At 40.4% G+C, this 23,976-nt stretch overlaps 1 protein-coding gene across 1 annotated transcript; it reads right to left on the reverse strand.

Moving 5' to 3' along the window:
* Positions 1-7,626: 7,626 nt before the first annotated feature.
* On the reverse strand, positions 7,627-23,321 carry LOC113952195 (aprataxin and PNK-like factor). Its single transcript, XM_027653969.1, is given in 7 exon segments — positions 7,627-7,649; positions 8,367-8,413; positions 9,674-9,799; positions 15,687-16,075; positions 18,775-18,953; positions 21,562-21,688; positions 22,986-23,321. Coding segments are annotated over 7 exon segments (984 nt in total). The 5' UTR covers positions 23,085-23,321; the 3' UTR covers positions 7,627-7,632.
* Between the last annotated feature and the right edge of the window lie 655 nt (positions 23,322-23,976).

Genomic DNA, 23,976 nt, shown 5'->3' on the forward strand with positions numbered 1-23,976 from the left:
TCTTTCCCATTCAGAGCTATCTTCTCCAACAGCACCAGCTCCAGATGAATTCTGCATTGCCTCCCCCAGTGCTCCTTTTACTGTTCTGATTTTGTGTGAATCCAGTTCGGGTGTTTTTAACTGATAATCGTGACAAACCAGGTGACAGTAGCAGTAATACCTACACATTTAAACTGCACATAAGATATCGTGGACTTTTGTGTATTGAAATCAAATCTTTTCTATCGTGATGATAAATACTTCCTGTTTTAAAGTATGTGGCTGCACCTACTTTTGGAGTAAACAGTTTTTGTAAACAACTCTTGTCTATTCGTGGATTTAAGTGAGCAGCAAATCCTGTCAATAAAAATAGTAAATATGGCCTCAATATCATCATTCTGAATTATTTTTTTATCTTTTTCCCTTAGCTGTCACTTTCCTATCCAACCGACTAATGCGAACATTCCCATTTCCGTTAAAAAAAAATTGACCAATTATATTTAAGGGCAGAAGGATATTCAAATCCATTAAAGCACTCAAATCCTCTCATCATTAGCTGCTCTTAAATATACATTGGAGAGGATGTCATCATTTGCTGTTAGGCAAAACAATTACTGAAATCATCCTTCAAAATGACAGTTTTAAATAGGGCTAAGTACTAAATACATTTATTTCCCAGCTTGACAAAGAAACTTAAGGGACCAGAGAGCTGCCATATTTCACCATCAAAAGGCTTTTAACCTCCCCCGAAATGTCACGGTTCCTTCTGAAACTATGCTCCCATATCTATCTCCTAAACCCTGCACTAGTTGTTGAGGATTAGCCAGGAATACTATTAGAGTGTCCTGATACTCCTTCCACCTGTTTTCCCTACACACTTTTGGTGCAAAAGTCAAATAACTGACTATTTTCCACACCTGGAAATCCATCTCAGGCTGAGGTATTAAAAAAACCCTCTACCCCCACCAAGCAGTATAGTACTAAGCAAAAATTGGGGGAAAGAATAGCTTTAAAATTCTGGAAATCACTTTGAGAGCTCCAAGAGAGCTCTTTTGGTCCAGCCTGCCCACTGTTCTCATCCCTGTCCCTGCCAAGGGTAGCAAAGCAGCAGCGGCCACTGCAGGCTTAGGTTTTGGGGTCTGCAACATTGCCATGTTTTTGACATTTTGAGGTCTTCCCAGCAGCAAAGCAGTGTTTCAGCCTGAACCTCTGGATAGGGCAGGAGAATAAGCTTTGCTTTGCCCTCTACTGCATTTGTTGCAAGCAGCAACCTCAGAGAGAGGGGGGGTTCCCAATGAGGAAAGGCGGTGGTCCCCTGTTCCCTCATCAGAGTACTAAGCAGTCATGTTGTCCATAGCCTCTGACTGCACCAATTCCAAACAGCTCAAAACAGGTCCTACTTTCAGAGACATTTGCTCCTAAACTGAGTTCCAACAAGCAGGGGCTCAGAGCCTTGCATGTGGACTGAAAGTCACTTAAAAACTCCTGTGAAAATTCCATAAATGTGCAGGCAGCAGGGACAGGCCATGACCCGAGCAGCTCCCTCAGGCAGGGGGGAGCAGGTAGGCCATGGTCCAAGGGAGGGGGCCAGACCCCACACTCCTTGAGCTTAGATGAGCCATGCAGGGAAAAAAGAACAGAAGCGCTTTTTTTTACCCTTAGAACTCAGGCTAAGGGAAGGTGGATGCCAACACCTCAGCTCCCTGTCAGGTAGGGGACACCCTGCTGCCTCCTGCCTGGCCCCTCTCTGCAGAAACTTTCTCATCTACACTGAAGGATATTTAGAGAAGGAACTGAATACGGACTGCACCTACACCGAGTTCTACTTGCAAGAGCCATGCTTAAACAGAGAATGACAAGCACAAACTGAGAGGAAGGCAGAACCTGTTCCAGAGGAGAAGCAGGCCTTTCCAGCAGAACTCCTGCCTCCTAGAAGGCAGGAAAAACTGCAGTGAGACCTCTGTGGCTGCCAGTTGCCCATTATTAGCTCCAGGGACACAGATGCAATAAGGGCTTCATCATGCAGGAAGTGTGGGATGTATCGTGGATGAGGTGCAGGTGAGGGGGAGGCATCCTCCTGAGAGCCCTTAATAGGGTTTAGATGTAGTGAATCAACCAGATACCACCACGTCTTGGTTGTAGCTAGATGCAATTTTTATTGCCAAAAGCAAAACTGTGGTGCTACCACATCAGATTCCCGCTCAGCTGTCCTCCTGTGGCACAGTTCTAAAACCATAGGCTCACTTCCTACTGCAGCACCTTCCCCAGGGATAACTGAGGGTAAAATCCAGCCTCTGCTCCTTCACAATGAAAAGCAAAAACCCATGTATAACTGCAAGCTAAAATGGGGACCCCAAAACACTAAGCAAGGATTAAGAGAAGAAAAAGCACTTATTCTCAGAAACAAGCACTAAGAAAACAAAGGTTGTATGTTATTAAAGCAATTGACCCTTTACCAAAGGGGGATGACCTCCAGACCTCCAGGGTAGGTCAAAATAGCCAGCATGGTAAATTTTCCTGACAACTGACTGACTCAGAAGCCCAGACTTGGTTGTGCTCCTTCTTGGAGCCTGTCAGCCTTTCCTGTGGCAACAGCACCCTCCAGCTGCTGCCTCTGCAGCACAGCGTCACTGAAAACTGCATCAGTTTACACCAAATGCCTTGGGAACACGGCCATGCAGATATTCCCAGGATTCCAACAAGTGGCAACACATACTTCAGCTTTTGTCATTAGGGCACCGAGGCACTTACCCAGTGCTTGTGGTGTCTGCATTCTCCCTCACCCCCTGTGTCAGCAGGGCTGTGACCCGTGCTTGGGGTGCTCCCCTCCAAACACTCAATGCCATACGTGCAGCAAAACAAATACCATTGAGCAGAAAAAAGCAGAATTGAGGCAAGAGAACACTACTCCCTCAGACTCACAGATCTCTCACCCTCTGTTAGGATTTTGTTCCAGACTGCACCCTTACATACGTTGCCAGGAAAAGCCTCAAATCACAAAATCACAGAATCAATTAGGCTGGAAAAGACCTCTAAGATCACAGAGTCTGACTTTTGACCAAACACCACAATATCAACTAGACCATAGCACTAAGTGCTACATCCAGTTGTTTCTTAAACACCTCCAGGGATGGTGACTCCACCACATCTCTGGGCAGTCCATCCCAATGTTTAATCATCCTTTTTGTGAAGAAATTCTTCCTTATGTCCAACCTAAACCTCCCCTGGCACAGCTTGAGAACTATGTCCCCTAGTCCTGTCACTTGTTGCCTGGGTGGAGAGGATGAACCCCACCCAGCTACAACCTCCTTTCAGGTAGTTGTAGAGAGTGGTAAGATCACCCCTGAGCCTCCTCTTCTCCAGGCTAAACAACCCCAGCTCCCTTAGCTGCACCTCAAAATCACTGATGAAGCGGAAATCCCTGCAGTTTCTAAAGTGACCTTCATACTACCACGCAGAACAAAAGAACACAGGACAAATCCCGATGTAAAACCACCAATAATCATGGATAGTAAGTTGCTCAAGGCACAAAGTCACCTTCTTCAAAACCAAGACTTGGTAAGCGACAGAAGACACATTAAGATGGCAATATTCCCTGGAAAAAGGCATCCCCAAGCTAAAAAGGATCATCAAAACCCCATTTAAACTTCTCTACCTGCTCATCTGCTGGTTCCAGAAGAAAAAATGTGGAAGTTAACACATGGAAAGCATCACGGGAAGCAGGAAAGCACAGCAATAAAATCTGGGCATGCAGTACTCATAAAAAGCCAGGGGTGAAGCACTGCTCCAGAATAGCTCTGTAAAATGCTCCAACATACACCAGTCACTGTAGAAGTCAAGAGAAAAGCCATAGGGTGAAACACCTCAAAAAGAGGTGGGAGCCTCTGAAAAGCCAAAGAAATAAAACAAACAGGTCTGAAGGACTACTCCAGTGCCACATGGTGATGCACTCCACTCCAAAAAATACCAGGTGAGGAAGAAAACAAAAGAATCAGTGGGCAATGTGCTAAAGAAAGACAGTGAAGGACTTCTCTGAGAGGCTGTGATGAACGACTCCAATAAAAGTTGGGCAGTAAGGTGAAGGAAACCATCATAATACAACATGAGATTCCAAAAAGAGCTGGGCCTTGTGGCAAAGGGCTCCTGCAGAGGCAGCACAGCACAGCATAAAACTCTTCAGGGGTGGCACAGTGAAAGACTTTTGTGGGGCAGCTTCTCAGGGTGGACAAGGTGAAGGGCTCCAGAGGGTCCATGAGGTAAGGAGCTGGCTCCCGAGGTGGTCAGGAGCAACAACATGGTGGTCCAGCAGATCTGGCCCATGGCTTCCAGACTGGCTCACCAGTTTCCTGGCCCTGAGGGCAACAGCTTGAACATGTTGGCACATTTAAATTGATTCCCAGAGGCAGGATAATTCTGCTGTTTGAAGAAACCTTATCTATCTGACTTGGTAGGTATCGATAGGTAGGTATCTATACATGGCAGCGTTGACTTCTTTTATTTATCAGTAGTGAGCACCTTCAACAAAGTAATTTTCACTGCATTTTGGCAGGTATGTGTAACCTTTTCTCCGCAAGCCTGTGACATCTCCCTTTTTCTTACATGTCCACAATTCCCAACTAGCCATGGCCTGTTAATATTCCAATCATATCTTATTCTGCCATTAAGTCACACTTCTGAGTCTAAGCCTCCAATTTTGGCATTCTTATCTCTTGATATAGGGACAGATAACTTATCAGTTGAGCAGTTATCATCAGCTTTCAAATGAAACTATGAACATGTATTTTTTTCTCAGCTACAGACCCCAGTCCAAATCCTCACATTTATATTAGCCATAAGCACTTTCCAGCAAACTCTTAAACCTTTAGGTCAGAGTTCCAGGCACTCAAGCTGCGTGTGGTGAACAACCACCATCACTGTTACCTTGTGTAGTCAGACCACAGACTCTATCAATTACGCTATTTTATTACTGGGAATGGTACTGTTCCAGAATTATCTTCCTTTTTATGCTTGCTAGTTTATTGTTTAACAGACTTCAGTGGAAATTAATCATGGCCATGTCAGCCCATACCAGCAGAATTTCTTGTAAGATTCATCACAGACTATGGTTCTGCAGAATGAGTTATGGTTTGAAGGGGAGGAACCAAAACAAAGACGCAGAAAGCCATAAGAACAAAATCCCACTAAGCTTATGAGACTAATAAGTCCAAGAGCTGCTTAGCAAAGAAAAGCTCTTCTTCACTTTCACACCACTATGGGGATATTTTACAAGAGAAGCAGGAATTCTGGCACAATACTTATGACTTCTGTATTTTTCCTACAAATGCAGAACTAGCATACTATGTTCTCCCTCCCTGTACACCCATGCTTTTAGACTTCAGCAGGGAATGATGCACTTCCTTCCATGTCTTCCCCATCCATCTCTTTCCACTGTAGTTTAATTCAGCACCACAGTCCCCAACACTGCTCATTTCTGCCTCTTCCCCAGTGCTGTATTTATAAAGATGACCTTTAAACTTTCTCTGAAAGTATCTCCTTCATGTGGGGAGAAAAAGCTTGCTGACGACTCCTCCCAAAGAGTTCTATTTGGAAGTGAGCTGATCAGCTTGCTAGAAAACCTGTGCATAGGAGAATCCTGCATATTCTATGGTCACAGCAGGTCATTCATCTCAGTAGCAACAATACAGTGAGGTCATTCAGTTGTGACAATTTAATGACAGCATAACTCTTGACATTTTTTTTTCTTCCTCCCTCACAACTACTCCCTCAGTAATTTGTCTCAGACTATTTCTTGGAACACTCTCTGCAGGCAATTTGTAAACCCTCTGGTAGCAATTAGACTAAAAATGTTAAAAACCAAACATGTCAAATGTCACACAGAGCCTCTTCTCTTGGCTGGTGGAGTTTAAATACACATGTAGGCAAACTAATCCTGCTATGCTTAATGGTGCATTTGTGCCAAAATAAAGGTTAAAGAAGCCCTGACTGTGTGACCCTGCTTGGTACAACTGCCTCAGGTGTGAACCTGCTGAGCATTACCTTTCACAAGCTCTGCCCTCGAGAGAGCTAAGTAAGCCAGTCAACAAGACATTTAAAAATTTTTAAAAATCCAGTAAGTATGAAGAACACTTTAATGAATTAATTCCCTTCTTTCCCCCGTGCATGGAATATCAATTCTTCCCCAGTTACTTAGTAACGAGAGTTGAATTTGATAGATTTAGACTTTTAGATATGCACACAGCCCAGCCGAGTTTCATTCCAAAATCTTCACCACTCACTGCTCTTACACTGCTGCCAACAGCTCTGACCACTCTGTAACACATTTTTACAAGGGACCTCTGATCAAGATGGGGTTGGTACTTGTATAACAGGATGCACCAAAGCACATAGGTAACAAATATGCCTTGGAGTATTCTGGTGCACAGATACAACCATAGCAAGCATTTGGTGAGAGCCAAAGTGCACACATTTGATAAGGAATTGGTACAGGAAAGAAATTTCTCAGCAGGAAGTTTAAAACAACCTCCTGCACCCACCCACAACAGAAATGAAGGCCAAACCACTTTGCCTAGAAAACTAACTACAACTATTTGCACTTTTATTTATTTTCTCTAAAAGGCAGATCTCATTTGAGGAATTCTTTAGGAAATGCCCAGCCACACCTTGGTGATCTCAAGGAAGACAAGCCAGTTCCCACTCCTGCTCAACATGCAGCAGTTCCACACCTTCCTGTCTTGCTCAGGCCAGTGAAAGCAAAGACTACATAGCATCACAATTTCACTGCTCTTTAAAGCTCACTTTTAAATTATTTTAGGAAGAATAAGAAGCTTCACATTTAGAAGCTGAGACACAAAAGAATCCTGGAAGCAGCCCTTAAGCGCATTTAAAACTATGCATCCACAACATATAAACTTCTTTCACTTTAGTCCTAACAAGCCAGTATTTACCCTGAAATATCAATACCTAATTGCAAGTTTAAGAAAAGTTCATGTTCACATGCACAGATTATCACTTGAAAGTTATTTCAAGGTCAATGGAATGCACAAGGAATATCTACATGTTTCAGGAGCAATCAATCTTTATGGGGCAACCTTACCTAGCTTTGTATGAAATATTGGATTCCTTTCATCCTACTGTGGCCCCTGCGTAAGGAAGAATTGATTTAGCCACATGTGTCTCTTGTTAGAAAACTTGTTTGTTTTCTTGCCTGCTTCCAGGGAAGTACAGACATGATTATTCAGAGAGCCTGGCACAAATTCAATTGAAGCAGTATTACTTGTAAAAAAACAAGAAGGGTTTTACTAAAATAAAAATTACTTTCTTCTCGGGTAAGTATTAGCAAGCATCTATAGTACTATTAAATGCCAAAAAACCCACAGCAGACCTGATGTGCCCCATGCTGATATGCCCATTCATAACTTTAGAACACACTCACCATTTCTTGAAGTTCGTTGTCGGGTTCCTCTTTTCAGTTCCTAAAGAAAGGGAAGTTTTTAGTCAGGACAGAGTGAACCCTGACATAAGGGTTATGCCATTAAACAAATCCTGCAATGGTTGTGCTGCACTTACAAGTATAAAAGCCAGTCTGCTGCCCAAAACCACCTTTTTTGCCTTGAATCATTCCCAAGAGATTATCCAGATGAACTGTTCTCAGTGTTATGACCCCTTGCCATCTGTAGACAAATGTCACCAACAAAGGTTGGGGGTTTTTAAGAAGAAAGTTGGAGTATTAAAAAGCATTTATATATTTTACTCTATTGTTTCCATAACTGCAGTTCTTTCCTTAGTAATGTCACAATCCTGAGTCTTTACAGTAAAATACATTATCATTACAATTCCATTAATGTTCTGCTCTAAACTACTGTTTATTGCATTGGGATTTCACGTGGAAAAAAACCCTAGATTCAACAATCTAGAAAAAGCACAAAAAATGTGAAGTAAAATGCGAATAATCTCTTTCAATTCTTTAAGAACAGACAAAATGTAAACAGCACATTCCCCTCTGTTTATCAACAAGTCAAGTTGCTGGAATATAAAAAGACTACAAAGTGTTAGAATAGGAACTCAAATTCAGTTTTAGGCCTCAAGAGAACATATATGCAACAATTAGTTCTCACAGTAAGAAAATCACTGGTCCCCCCCAAAAAAGAAAACACAGAAAGACAACAGATATGGTTGCAATGTTTGGTTTAGAGCATCAAAAAACTTTAAAATTTTAACTTACCAAAAGAAAAAAAATCCCAGAAAAAAAATAATCCAAATACAGAGTAAGATGTAAATTTTATTCTAAAAGTAGATTAAAGCATTTTATTACAAGTTTTGGGTATCCATCACTGGGTTTGGGTTTTTTTTCCCTCACACTTTGAGCAGTATTGAACAAGTTGGCTTACCTGGAGGCGCAGTGTGCTTGTATTCCAGCTTGTGCTGTGGGTTCTTCCTGCAAAGAAGAAAATAGCAAAAGCTTGATTCATCACCTTGTTCCACACTTAACAAGTCCAGAATTCCCTGGTATTTCATGGATAATTTTCAAGGCATAGCATTTAGATCAGTTGATTATGCTCCCTTCAAGTAGTGGCCAACACAGGAGGACAACAAAAAGAACACGAAAAACCTTCAAATTATATCTGTTGCTTATCAAAAGAGTTATCACTGTTTCACGGATGCCTCTTTTCCTCTACGCCCAAAGAATGAAGCAAATATTAAGAAATTACCAACTAATACAACACAGAGGTTGTCTTATCTGGAAGGAGAGACAGTTTGGGGTTTAGATAAAGCATCCACTGTACTCCTGAAAAGCACATTGGCAATTTCATTACTGATATAAACCTACATTGCTCAGCCTGAAATGAAAAGTTCGTCTCATAGAAGTTTATAAGAGAAACACTTTTTCTGCATTAGCTGAATAGAACCATGGCTTTTTCTTAAAAGCTGCCTTCATTTTGTTACATTTCATGGAGAACATGCTCTTTAGGATCATCACACTTTTCAAGATAAAAGGTTTCTCTGTAGGAAGAATCTTTATTAACAGCAGCCCTTAGTTTCAACATGGCCCCACAGAAGTCTTATTGCCTCAAAATATATCTTTTTATCCATTGTGGGAATTCCACGGCAGTGAAACTCTGCTAAACAAAAGCATAAAACCTAGATACAGAAGAACAAATAGAATAAAACAATATTTTGAGGAAAATCAACAGTGCTTAAAAGAAAACAGTAGTCAGCCATAAACTGGTTTTATTTATTTACCTCAACTATGCTTTCTAACAACTCAAATACTGATTAAAATAGTTTTTATACAAAATATCAACAAACACTTTATCAAAATTTAAACTAAAAGTTACATATCAGGAATACCAGGTAACAATAAATTAAAACATACATTTATATAAAAGAACAGTTTACTGAATGCTGAAAAGAGAAGTGTTGACCTTCAAGTCACTGAATAGGTTCCAAGAGTCAAGTTTTCATTTGCCGGCTGAAATTACAAACAAAGCGGCGATTTTTACTGTGTCACTGTGCAAAATATGCACAGACTCAGGTGTTTTAAAGGTAGCAGTCTGACCATGGTACATTTCAGAAGGCTACAGTCAAGATTTCACACCAAGAATTATTCTCATTATTCTACCATCATTTTGCAACTGCAGGGGAGAACATTCTTAGCCTGTAAACAAGAAGAGCCACTTTGTACAGTGTTTCTAACCTATAAAAAGCTGTTCCATATGGACACTTGGGCCGGTTGTTGTTGTTATCCTGAGATATAATCTCCATGTCGTGACAGTCGTCATCATTAGGGTGACTGAACTGCTGGAAGTGAATGGGATTCTTCCTGTAAAAGATAAATATACACCAAAACCTGACTGTTCTGTATCAACACAAGAAGCAAAGTCAAGAAAGGTATTACTAAATCAGTGACAGCTCATTTTTCAGTGGTTACTAGAAGAGGAGCTTTTAATGTTTAACCTGATGCAGAACATAAGACCAACTTTCAGGATAACAAAAGAAAAGTTTTGTCTCAGCTGCAACAGAGGCCAAAATAAGAATTTTCCTATTTGCCATCAGCTTTAAGTTTCAAACCTCCAACAGATAGACAATAGGTTTTATTAGAACAACAGATCACCACACTGACATGGAGTTGCACCATAAGATGTAACAACCGCACGTGTAGTTGAGTCACATCAATGTTAGTAATGAGAGCACATGACCAGCATCCACAATTTCCTGCTCTACAGCACTTGAATGCCAGGTGAGCAAGTAGGGAACACAAATATATGCATCACTGAAAGAACATTCCTGCTGCTTCAATGCAATAAATTTCCACACACCACACAAGACAAGGCAGCCATAAACAGCATCACTTATAGAAGAGTGCCTTTCATAGAACTGCTGTAAGTGATGCTAAAAAGAACACAGAAAAACATGTTATAACTTCAGGAGAAATTTACGCGACAGATCAAAACACACTACAAAAAAACACATCAAAATGAACATATTGGTACCAAAAGCAAATCTACCTTTTCCTCATGACTTCTTTTAGAGACGCTTTTTCTTCCAAGCATAATATTTAAAAGCAAGAAATGTGAGACATTTTAATAATTTTTTTCCAAAAGACATCCACAACCCACTTCAGTGATTACCAAAATTATTCTCAGAGCACATAACCTGTAGTTTGTTTGTGCACTTCTCAAAGATCCAGTATCCCTTAGATCTACTTTCACAGCTGACAGGCTTCTTGTCTTAGTCTTTTCTGTTACTTCTGCAAACTGTAGGGTAAATAAAATAATGCTTCCCTAGAAACCACTGCTAGGTTGCATTTACTGGTCTTTTATTCCACGAGTTCCAATGAAACATTAATTCTTATGCCAAATTCAGACTGGCTGCCTAATTCTTTTCCCATTTAAAAATAAATGGGATGAAACCAAGTCATTTAGAGCCCATTTTGTTTTCTCAACGAACAGCGCTAACAAACTAGCAATAATAGCAAGAATTCTCAGTCATGTGAAACACAATTCATCTTCTCCAAAGGATACAACAGCAACTAATGTTCTTTGAAATAATTTTAATCTGTATTCCTACAACAAGATACATGTAGCATCATGGTCTCCAAGGAAAGAAGGCCTTGTAGCTGTCAATTAGCCAATTTATTGTATTTTAGGAGATATTCTTTTCCTTCCAAAAATTTGCTTCAAGACCTACACTAAACAGCCCTTACTGGAGGAGAGAAAAAAAAAAAAAGAAGGGAAGAGCAACAAAAGGGTTGTGATGCACAAGACCTCGTTACCAGGCTTCAGGAGACTTTGGGCCAGTGGATGGTGCTCCTCAAATCATACATTTTCTGTGAAGCACCTTGAACACGTCCCACCGCAGAGGCTCAGGACTAGTAGAAGCATCATATTTTATCTTACTTTTACCTGGATAATTTGTACTTTTCCTACTTCTCTGTGTAGTGCAACAATACTCAGCAAAATAAATGGAAGCAGAAAAGTGCATAGGTAATATTAAGCAAATATTTTCCCTTCTTGCAAAAAAACCCCTAAGGCTTCTTTCTTAAAAGTTTTGTTTGAGGTTTTTTTATCATTTATTTTTAGACATAAGATATTTGAGTTACAAGAGCACATTATCACACTGTAAGCTGTACTCCAAAGTTAGGTTTCATAACAAAGCCTCACTGCACAGGGATTTGTATTCATTTGATCAAACCAAGACCATTAGGCTGTATTTACACAAAAAGCAACCAAATAAAAACCTATTTTAAAAATAAAGTTTTATGACTACTGCCTTCATATAAACATACTGCTTCAGTAACTGCAGCTTGGATTTCACAGAAGCTCTAAATTTGTATCCTCACACTTCATGATGCAGGAAACTACGCAAACAAAAACTATGTAAATAAAATTTTAAAAGTTCTTTACCGCCAATGCAGTCAACTCAAGCAGAGGTTGGGAAGTATTGTTCAGTGAAATATTTAAGATAGCTACTCATCTATGCAGCCACCAAAAGTAACAGTTAAAAGCTTTTTCTAAAGCAATTTTAACTGATCACTTCAGAATTCCTGACTCCTCACAATCCCACGCAGAAGACCCATGGCCATCTCAAGGGCTTATTTTCTCAGCTACTGGAAAAAACTGGTAGTGAAAATGTAATTTATTACCAGCACTACTTATAAAGCTGCAGAATTCAAGCCTGCAGTTATGCCACAACTACACATAAGATGTTTCTAAGTTCTAAATTTTATGTCTTATTAGAAGACAGGACTCAAAAAAAAAAAAAAAAAGTCAGGTGCAGGTCTTTAGCTGCCACACTTACAAGCTTAAGGTGAAAGGAAAAATAATTTTACAAACAATCAAATAGCCAAATATTTAGAAGAACAGAAAAATCCAAAGGTTGGTTGAGCACCTCCTGCTTTGACAGGTACAGAAGAGATTTACACACCCCCATTCAGCAGAGAACTGTATCCCAGGCTACGGCAAAAGGATTGAATTTTGGACAAAATTTGTGAGTTCCAAGGTGAGAACAAAGTTTGGGTCTCCTGTACACTTATATGTTGCCTTTGAAAAGGGGAGTGGTGGTGGATTTACTTTTATTTTTAACTTCCTGTTCTTCTAGCTTCAGAAAAACAAGCAACAGACAAGAAAAAGAGCACACGACAGTATTCAGAGGGTGAGTTCCTTGACAACAAATATAGGTAGCTACAACACACACAGAGCACTTTGTCTCCCAGTGGTAACAGCAGTTCCTTTCAGTTTGGTAAAGCCTCAGGCCACCTCAGAAAGAAAACATGACACTGCAGGAAGGTGACAAGAAGATTCCCTAGGGTGAGAGGTTCCATCAAGCTTGGTTCTTTCAAAACCAGTGATTTCAAATTCATAAATGAAGAAACTGAACTACGGGTTACAAAGTTATTTCCTAAATGTTTAAGACAGGTGTAAGAGATATCTTATCAAATTAATAGATTTAATACTTAATACTTTAATACTGTGCTCTAACAGAGCTCTGCACCAATGCCGAAACAGCTATTTGGGGGCCTTGAATTAAAAGCAAATACAAAGAAAGATTACAAAGCACATTTCTATTACTGCAAACAGGCAGATTCCGTCTCATGACATTTCCCAAAGATCAAAGCTGATATTTTTGATACTCCCTATTTACAAATTTCTTTGACTAAGTAGGATTAATATGTGTTATTTTAGAACATTTTTTCTTATAAACCAATACTTTCCAAAAGTATTGTTGCCAAATGTTTTGCAATCAAGAGAAGAAACCAAGAAGAAATGTGCACATGTAGACTCCTACTCCTTATTACCTGTACCTAAGATTTGCCTTCCTAAAGATTAGGAATATTTCAGCATATCAGAGCATTAAATCACCTTAACACCCATACAAGGGAAAACTTGTCCGAGCAAAATTAAAAGTAGTTGGAGCAAAACAGAGGCTGCATTTGTAGTACTAGGTCAACTAAATTGTCTAATAAAACATGTTTTCATCATAATCATTAAGGGAGAAAAAGAGATACATGAAAACTGAAGCATGATGTGCTCACAAACACAACAGCTTTATGGTTTTGATATACACAGTTACCTTAGCATTAGGCCCACCAAACATACAATCACTTGTGCTTAGTTGTTTTCTCCTCAAACTCACTGTTTTTCTTATTGCTCAAGTCTCTTTGGGGAAGGAGAAAAAAGTCACAGGACTCCCTGTTTCCTGGATTAGCCATATCTTTTGTGTTTACAATGCACATGACTTTATCTAGAGCTCAAAATCTTCTCCTAAATTTAGTTCTCAGGTCACCAGGTCTCAAGAGCACCTCCAGATTTCAAGCTTCCCTTCAGTATAACAACACAGGACACCACAGATCTTTTCTGGGCAGAAATAACTAGCAGGAGGCTAAGCACCCAGTACTGTTGTTCTGGAATTTCACTGGAACAAAGCATACTTAAGAACTTTGTTCTGGTTTAAGGGGGAAATGAAAGCTTAAAAAAAAGCACCAAAAGGCAAAGTTATAATAAAAGAAATTTTTGATTATTTAGGGGTGACAAATAATAAGTATTTTAAACACTCAGATCACAAAGCAGGCAATAAATAAAAAAAAATAAAAAAACTTCAATAAATACAATCATCTTTCATACAAGTCTCACCTGCTAATAAAATAAGCCTACAGGGTCTATGTTGGTTTGAGAGCCCTAAAATCCACTTCTCCAGGGCAAGCCTCCACCCCATCTCAAGCCAGTGTGAGATGGGTTTTCCAGACACCACGCAAGACTCAAAATGGGGGTAAGGGATTATATATTACAATGACTGTACAAAATAAATACTACAATACATTACATACAATCTTAACTATCTCTACCATGACATAACAGTATTTACAATGGATCAAATCTCTTCTCCCTTCCAAATAAAAGTCCAGGAGGGAAGAAGGAAGAGATCCTTTCTACTTTCAGAGCAGCATTGTCTCTCCAGAGCAGCAGGCTCTCTTCTCTCATCAGCAGGTGTAGCTGGATCTCTGCCAGTACACACGAGGGGGTATCCAGGCCCCTCTCAGCCCTTCGTCTCCAAGTGAGGGTCTTCTCTTCCGTGAGCTGCGTTCACCCAGACAAAGGTCACTTCACCACGGTCATATCAACGAAGTGCAGAAGCCTTCGCGACGGTCCGTATCTTCAGAGGATTCAAGCCCCTTTGCAGAGATCCCGTGCTCTGACTCAAAACTGCAAGCTTGGCGGGGGGGGGGGGCCCAAGGTCACCCCTTCCGCATTCCTTCTCTGAGCTTTTCAGCTCCTTTCTGCAGTGCTGTAGCACTCCAAGACTCTTTCAAGTAAGAGTCCATCATCCTCCTCTCTCTAGGAGGGGTCTCCGAGGAGTTTGGGGAGGTTTGGTTCAGTTCTTACCCCAAAACTCTCTCTCTGTAGAGCTTAGTTCTGCTCTCTCTCTGCTGATGGCTCTCTTTCTCTTGGACAACTCTGTGTCTCTCTTGCTCGGCTGCATGCTCGTTTGCTGCTTCTTCAGTTCTTATCTCTTGGCTCTCTGCCACTTTCTCTGGACAGCGTTGTTTTTGCCGCCGCTTCTGCTGCTCACGGTGGAGAAAACTCCTTCAGCTCTCAGCTACAGAACTTGGCCCAGTTTAACACTGTTCCAAGTCCCTGTAGCCCCCCAGGGGGGCTCCTGCCCCTCAGCTCATGGCTTTCACAACATGGCCACCTCTCCAACAACAACTACAACTACTTTCTTTTCCGGTCTAAGTGTGATATGTTTATATTTTGCAGAAGCACTTATTGGCTCAAACCTCAAGTGTCACCACCCCCTGGGGATTTACCATTTTATAGCTTCAGGGGTAAAACTGTTTTTCCCCCACCACAGTTGGGCATTTCAACCTTTTACATCTCTTCTTCCTGCTGGTTCCTGGTACTGTACACACAGGTCTTTTATTTCTTTTTATAATGGACCTTTGTCTCTTACTTCCTATAACACTTCACCTTTTAATTGGTGAGTACTTCAACCCTTGTTTGGGCTATATTAGCAGTCAGCAAGATATCTTGGTTCCTCCTTTTACCCTTCTAAAATTATTGTTCTGCCATTTGTTTCTCATCAGTCCCCCGTTCACCAAAAGATCTTTTTTCAAATTAATACTTGTAATGATTTTATTATTTTCTCTTCCATAGCTAATATATTACTTCTAAATAGCAAGCTAGCCCAAGCTAGTTTTAATTTTGCTTTACCTGTAACAGGCACTTCCATACATGCAAGGTGACCTCTTATGCTGGATATTTTTTGAGCTTTCTGAAGCATCTGCACTTCCGGTTGAATCCGAAATCTCAGTCTCGCAATCCATACTTGCATCAGGCTCAAGAATCCCTTCCCGGGCACCACAATATTAGGAAGTCTTGCCCCAGTGAGCTTCTTGGCTTGTAGAACCAGTACTCTGCTCTTTGTTTTCCATTTCCTCAGTTCTATTGTCTTTACTGGAGGTCTGACCTACTCTTTTAGAACATTTGCTATGCAGCTGCCTACCATTTTTTTCCAGAGAACTTCCGGTGTTTTTTGTTCCAGTCTTGCCATTTCCTTCCTTATCTCTTGTGGTATTCTCAAGAAGAAATCCAGATGTATTCTGTGGAACAAGGTTACATTTTGAAGGACCTGAAAATTTACACTCCAGAATTCAAAGCTTTAAAAGTCAAACTGTGCCTCATCATTCCTGCTTTCAAAATCAGAGAACCATAGAACAGTCCAGGTTGGAAAGGATCTCAAAAGATCATCTAGTCCAGCCTTTAAAATCTTTTAATCCACTGTCCAAGCTCAAAGTTCACTGCTAAATAGAGCTGCTGAATGAAAGGTTGGAGTTAAGAAAACAACACAAAACACACTTTAAAGAAAACTTATCCTAAAGCTCCCATTCTTGGCCTCAGTTCCCTAATAGCACAGGCTCCTCTCTCACCACCTCAGTCTGTGAACAGTCCAAGGACTTTAATTTAAATTAACCTCCAAACAAAAGTACTCCTTTTGAAAAAATTAATGGGCATTATATAGATGAAGATACAGTAGACTCTATAAGAATGGACACTCCTATAGTTGAATCAATTTTAATGTGCTAAGTACTAAGATATATGGAATATATATATATATATTTATCTATATATGAAGATATATGGGAATTCATGATACACACCTTGAGCTTAAACCCACCCTGATACATCTGAAATTGTTCAGATCATGACTAAATCATAAAACAGTCTGTCATCGATACGATCAGACAAAAGAGTTCAGCTTTGACACATACTGCATTTTAAATTTTGGAACAAATGTATATTTAAAGTGAGAGATGTGTTGTTTAGAAAAAGAATACAAGACATATAACCAAGACAAGAACACTGTCCTGACAACTGAGACATTACCTGGAAGCATACCTACATTGAAGGCTGAACTACTGTGATACATCACAGAACTATTCCAAGGTCCCTGCTCTCTGCAGGTTATTATCCAAGTTTCCCCTCCAGTAAATTTATACTTAGTTTACACATATATGTCTGGCAGAGCTTGAAAAGCAGCCAGTGGTTTCCTGTTTGATTTTGTTCCTTTCAATGCAAGCCTCATAAAATTTTATCCAAAACCAGAGACAATTACTTTTGAGTAGCAACGTGATTAAGGGCAAAATCAGCATTAATATCAGATGATCCTGACACCAGCACAGTTAGTAACTCGAAGACAACCCCCAAAATAAGGCTCAGCAAACAACTGCAGCTGAAGAAATCCGCCTTCCTTTGCAAAGGGAGGCACAAATTACCCTAATTTCCCGCTCCCACTTGTGACTCTCTACTACATTCATTGCTTGTATTGTACTTAACGAGACTAAATTCACTCATTAGGATCAGCTACACACCAGGCTATGATCCAGGGAAAAAAAAGCCGCCTGCACTCCAGCACTGGGTTAGCATGGATGGGCCCTCAGCACTCTCTGGTGGCTGCTGCTGCTTACAACAATTCAGATTATTTTTGCTTTTTTCCCTACAGAACATTTTCTCAATCGCCTTAAATGCAACAGCAGGACCACGATTTGGGCTTTGACATCAAAATTACCGTCTTTCAGAGCTCTCTATGACAATTAATTTTGCTTGCCCTAACCCATTAGTTCTCCTGCAAAGTTACAAAGGCAATTTCTTACACTGCACTTGAGACTGAATTATTTATGAAATTATTAGGTGAAAATAAGTAAGGTTTCATACTTAAAAATCGCAAAATGGAATAATTCATTATGTAGTCACCTAATAATCTAACAAAGAGAAAATAGCACAGCAGCTGTTATTAATGCATCTAATGAACAGCAAAGTTCACCACTTGGAACACTTTTCCAGATTAACCACTGTTACACCAAAACTACTCTGAAGGGTTTGCTCTCCATGAGCAGTTCATTTCAATTAACTTTAAGATTTAATTAAAACAACAAAATCTTCTTCAGTGTCAAAATCGTACCAAATAATACTGCCTTAAGTGTTTTATCAGATCCTGGAACAGATCCATGCAATTCTAATGCTAGACATTAAAAACACCTCTCCAGGCTGTTCACTTAGAGGATACAAATGAGAGCCTCAGTTTGCTCTCACCAGCATTTGCTTTGTTTTTCTTTGGCAATGATCCTTCTCTTTTCCTCACTTGCAAGTTGCTGTCAGTAAGGATTTGGCTGCCTGTAAACTGCTGTGAGGTCACACAGACAGTGACCAGCTGGACTGCAGGGTGTGTTCACTCATTGCCACAAACTGTTTGGGATTTCAGGTTACTTTTTTTTTTCCCTTTCCTTTTTTTTGACTCAAAGATTTTGAGACAGTGGCATAAGCACACTCCATGCTACCCTTCCTTTGAAACACAGCAGCTGCTGAGCCCCACACCATCATTATCTGACCATAAAACTTCACCTACTAGAATGGCAATAGCTTGGGTAAAGCCCAGTGTCACACTATCACCTGTCCCCTCACGATTCTCAGAAAAAGAAACCACACACGCCAAGCCACTCCTAGGACCTGTGCTTTGGCCCATGCCTTCCTGCCTCTTGCTGCAAAGCTCAAAGTCTAGTATTTCTATGGAACATGTCCAGTGTGATTCCCAGATTCCAAGGAGGAAATGCAGAAAACCAAGTCACTGAAGATTTCCATGATCCTTGCTGCAGAGCTGCCTAACGGACTGGTATTTCAAAACAACAAACCACAAGCAGAAGACAAAGTTATGTTGTAGACCCAGCCTTCAACCTGATATTGCCAACTACATTCTCAATTTTTTTTTGCAATAACATGGTTCTTCCCCAAGCCAAAAAGTTACCTGAGATGAAGGAATACGGATGGAAAGGCAGCTCCTTTTCCCTTGATCTTGCTCCTCACCTTCAAAATCCTCTATAGTTTCTCCAGAAGCTAATCTTTTTTTCTGTTGCACATTTATTTCTGATTTCAATGACTCCATGTCACTTTCTCTCCTTCCATGGCCTTTTTTCTTTCTGTGACCTAAAAAAAAAAAAATAATAAAAAAAAAAGGGGGTACTTTCAGAATGCAATTTTTTCAGTGAAATCCTGACCACATTGGAAATCTACAGCTACATCAAAGCAGAACATAGGGCAAATGGCACAAGACACAACAGCAGTTGTGCCTGTGCTGTTTCAACAACACATTTTACACTTACTGCTTATAGGAGTAAAAAGTATGTTTGAGAACGAAACAGACATTTAAGGGGGAATTTGGAGGAAAACAATAAATATGTGGCAAAGGATATTCTGGAGCGAATGTATCAGTATGAGTGACAATGGCTTACCACAGACCTTTGGTGTAACTGTCCCTTCAGACCACCTGTTTATATGGGCAGACATTAATTAGGACACAGTAAAATCAGAGTGTGCCCATTTCCCTGGGCAACCACATCATGGCTGATCATTTCATCAGCCAATAACCAACACAGAAAAAGACAGTGAAATAAAGTTCTGTCTCTCTGAAAAAGTTCACATCCCAGGAAACCTCAAGATCTCTGTACTGAAGCAGTATTTTCTGGATATGTAGCTGGGAGAGACCCAGGGCCACCCTCCTGGTTTTGCTATAGCTTCATCTGCTGCAAAACACATTCAGAAGGAAGATACTCGATGCCATTTTAAAAGACTCAAAAAACTCTCTTCCTTCAAAAAAATGTGCCAGAGTGATGTGTATGAAGCAAGGAATTTTCCCAAATTTTAATGCCTGATTTCGAACGCACAGATCAGTGCCACCTTTCTAACTAGAAGACAGAAAGGCATAAAAGGGTAGCTTTTTCGAGTTCCTCTTTACCTTTCTATATTCCCATCCAATATCACCTTAAAAAGATGCAAACCACTTCACAGCTTTAAGAAAATATTTTTGATTTGCAGAAGAGATTGGCTGTTTTATTAAAACATCCCATTCTAAGCTGGAAAGACCTCATGCAATAAATTTTTTAACAGCTCCAACACAGTCTGCATGTCACCCCAGCTCCCTCAAGGTCAGGCCTTCAGATACCTCTAACCCACACAACTCCAAATCTCAATACCAGCACAATCACAGCAGCCAATCTTTGTAACAAACATTATATTCACACATATAACAAATGTTATAGTGCTTGTTCAGAAAAAAACCAACTAAACCAACTCCACTCCCCAAAAAATACAAAACAAAACCACAAACATAAGAAAACAATCATATCAGTACAGGACTCAACCAGCTGAAGTCCTCTGGTACATTCAATTTCTACATCTGAAGGAATAAGCAAGTGGAGAACAGTCTTGATTTGGAAAGGGGAAAAAAGAAAAAAAACACCAAAACATAAATTTTCTTTTGCTTCTTATAATTTTCTCAAAACTAGCTTTTGAGGGAAGGAATAGGCAAGGTCGTGGATGGCACATGACTGAGGTGTTTAAAGCCACAGTTGCCCAGGTCACACAGTTGCCCAGATCACACAGACACCTGTAATTACTACAGGAGAGAAGAAATCACTGGTCAGATGCTGTATGAAATACTCCAGTTGGGCTGTTTGGGCATCAAGAACCAAATCCATCACAGCATCCCAGCAGAAACAGCAGCTGGAAAGAAAGACACTAAAGCAGAGCTGCTGCACACAGAGGAGTGGACACACACTCACCACCCACAGTTCATAGCTCTGGACTGATTCACAAAGGAAACTCAGCTGCTCACACCCGAATCATCTCACACCTCTCCACAGAAGGACAAGCAGGGTGGGTGGGGTGTGCTGCCTTCCACACAGAGGACAGAAATGCCAGGGGAGCTTTGCCAAGTCATTTTCCTCCTCTTCTCTCACTTTTTTAGTCCTCCACTTCCACCAATTAAAGTCATCAGGGCAATAAATGCCGTGCAGTAAGTCTGTCTAATGGCAGCTTAAATAAGAAGCTCCCAGAACCAAAGTTGGACATACTATAAAATTTCCTTGAGGTTGTGCCAATGCAGCACCTTTGTGCGTCCTGCTGACAGCGACTGAACACAGTAGCAGCAGTTCACTAATTTCCTTTTCCTGGAAGAACAGGAAGGAATGCAACACTGTTTTAGCCTCATGTTGGTACGAAAGTATTATACTGTGAACAACAGCTCCTCCAAGCAAGTAACTTTGGACTAAATGATCAAGTTTGATTCACTCACGGTTAAAAAACTAACACTCAGCACCACCCAAAAAAAATCCTACTCTAAAAATCTGTGAAACTAGAATTAAATTTGAAAGGGCAAAACATCACGACTTAAGTGTGGAGAAGGACTGGAATTAAAGGTACAGAAATTACCTAGAATTTACACACGAAATAGACAACTTTATAGGAGAGGGCTACAGAATATCCGATGCTCAGATGTCCAATGGGAGTTTATTATCTGGCATTAAAAAAAAAAGAACAGAAAGAAAATCAACTGATGAGAAAGAGCTCTATCACACTCATAGGACTGATGACAAAAGAGACAAGAGAAGTTACTCTCCATCAGCTGCCCTGCAGGAACGATGGAAAAAGAAGTAACAAATCAACACTTTCAACCACCACCATTGTAATGGAAGAAATTTACATCAAAGCACAGAAATGCATATTGGAATGCAATTGTATCACACTGCAAACCTACCTGCTGTCATTACAGGCTCAGACACCCTCTGCACCAGGAGATCTCCCTCCAGCATCCAAGATGGAAGCACTCTCTTTCTTTGAATAAATTTTGACTGTTCGCTTTCATTGTCATCAGAAAGAGGAACCTGAAACAATATTTACCTTTAATATTTAAAAGGTACTGTTTAGTACCTTAATCCAGTTACAAAAAGGGGAGGAAACCAGATCACAGTTTCTACACAGTTGCAGCCTGGGTGACCACTTACTTTTTGTTTTATAGTTCCTACTCACTCAGAAAAACAAAATCTATAGAAACCTTCATGCAGTAGAACAAACCCTCTCTCCTTAGACCTTTGGAATAAATACCTAAAACGCCACAAACTGAAAGTTTCATAGAAGACCTTCACCAGCACCTTGCTCTAGAGTTTCCACATACAGACATAAGAGAAAGAGCAGGTTTAACAAATGCCTCTTTGTCCAAAAAAACCCAAACAAAACAAACAAAAAACCCACAAACAGAAAAGTCTTCTTAAGAATTGTAGGAATGCTAGTTGCATTCCTACAGTTCCTTTCTCCAGAAAGTAACCAGACTCTAAATCCTGTCTGCAAAAACAGTGTAAATACACCAAAGTCACATTCATTATTTACTGAAAGCAGCACTATCACTTTGAATCTCCACTTACTGACAGGTGAGTGTTCACCCCAAGGATCTCAGCTACAGCAAAGGCTGACACTTCATTTGTTGTGTGCAGTTGTTACTTACTGTACCCCAATATTGACCAATGTGTCGCTTTAGTGCTGGATACACAAAAGAAGATGTTTAGAAAAATCCAACCTGCTCCCCACACTATTTATCAGACTGTCTGAAAGCCACTGGACTTGGCAGTGTTTAAAAAAAAAGGCAAAAGATGGTCACTTTGAAAACTCTATTTTACTGGACAGCCACGGAAAGAACAGGGAATTGTTTATCCATGTGTTTGTATGGATCTTGACAACACAGCTCCATCCCAGCTGACAATCCAAATGAAACAGGCTGCCAGGACACTACAAAAAGATATTATTTACAGCCAGCCCAAGACACCCACAGTCCAACTCCAGGCTCTCCTCTCTCCTCTTTCAGAGGCTTTTGGGCTGGTTGGAACAGTCATTCATTCCCCCAGGCCTTCAGAGGTACTCAGGGGCAGTTACTGATATGGACCAGAGACCAGAACTGGACTTTGTTCTGTACTCAGCTCTAGCACTGAGTCCAAAACACTCCTGTAACACATTTATGTACTTGCACAGCACACAGTCCCAACCAATAAAGCAACAAATTTTGAGTACTCAGCTTTGTCTGCAGTAATTTACTTCTTGGGGAAAAAAAAAAAAGTATAGAAAGCACAACACCTTTGTAATTTTCAACACACACAAATAATGAATTTCATTAAAAAATTAAGCATCCACCAAATGTCTAGAGGTAGCATCATTATTTCTCATTTTTGTAACTCCTTGCACCTCAGAGCTGGAAAGTGCTGGTTCCATTAACAGTGTTACACAAGACATCTCAACAGCGTGAACAGTTGGTGCTTCTTCTGCATCAGCCTCCTCAGTTTTTTCTGACAAAGCAAAATATATTTTAGCTACTCACACATCACAAATATAAACATGCACTTTTGACTCAAACACAAAAGTTGGTCTGTATGTTTGTCACTAATAAATACACTTTGAAACTGAACATCAACATCCTATTACACCAACTTACAGAGGAAATAAACACGCCTTTCTTTTACCTCACACCTGAAGTATTTTGAACAAAAGACCCTAATCATTGTTGGCCCCACTGCTGTGGTGTTCTGGGGTTTAAGTACAGAATTTACACTGGGCACTGCCATGACAAAACTTGGAGAAAGCTGAAATTACAGCTCAGAATTTGATTCACTGTAAATCTGCGCAACTCCCCAAAATCTAGTTCTACACTAAATGTCAGACAATGATTTTAAGATATGGTTTTCAGGGTCAGGTGCTCAATTAATCCAGCATCTTCTGGCAAGTTCTCACTAGAGGCAGCTCTCAGGTGCCACCAGCTACTCAGATGCTGGTTTCAAAAGCTCCGTTCAGAGCCACCACATCCAAAATGCTTCTAAGCTGTGAAAATCACCCAAACTGCAATTGTTTTCCCTTCAAGACTTTGCCCTTCCACTACTCAATTCACTGGCACAAAGCATTAAGGAAAAACAAGTCTAATTGCTGCTGTATTCCCTGCACAGCCACACTGGGGAGTCACTAACACCTGTTCTGCAGCTCTCTACACTCCAGGGAAGGCATATGATGACCAGTTGAACTTTCTCTTCATTGCCTCATGAAGAGAAGCAGGAGGGGCCAAGAGAAGAGAGGCCAGGCTCTGCCCAAAAAGGCCCCTCCAGGTGCTGTTTGGGAGGTTTTGGTTCTCCAGGGG

The sequence above is a fragment of the Corapipo altera genome, unplaced genomic scaffold, assembly GCF_003945725.1.
Source record: "Corapipo altera isolate COAL_440 unplaced genomic scaffold, ASM394572v1 70, whole genome shotgun sequence".
Taxonomy (NCBI): Eukaryota; Metazoa; Chordata; class Aves; order Passeriformes; family Pipridae; genus Corapipo; species Corapipo altera.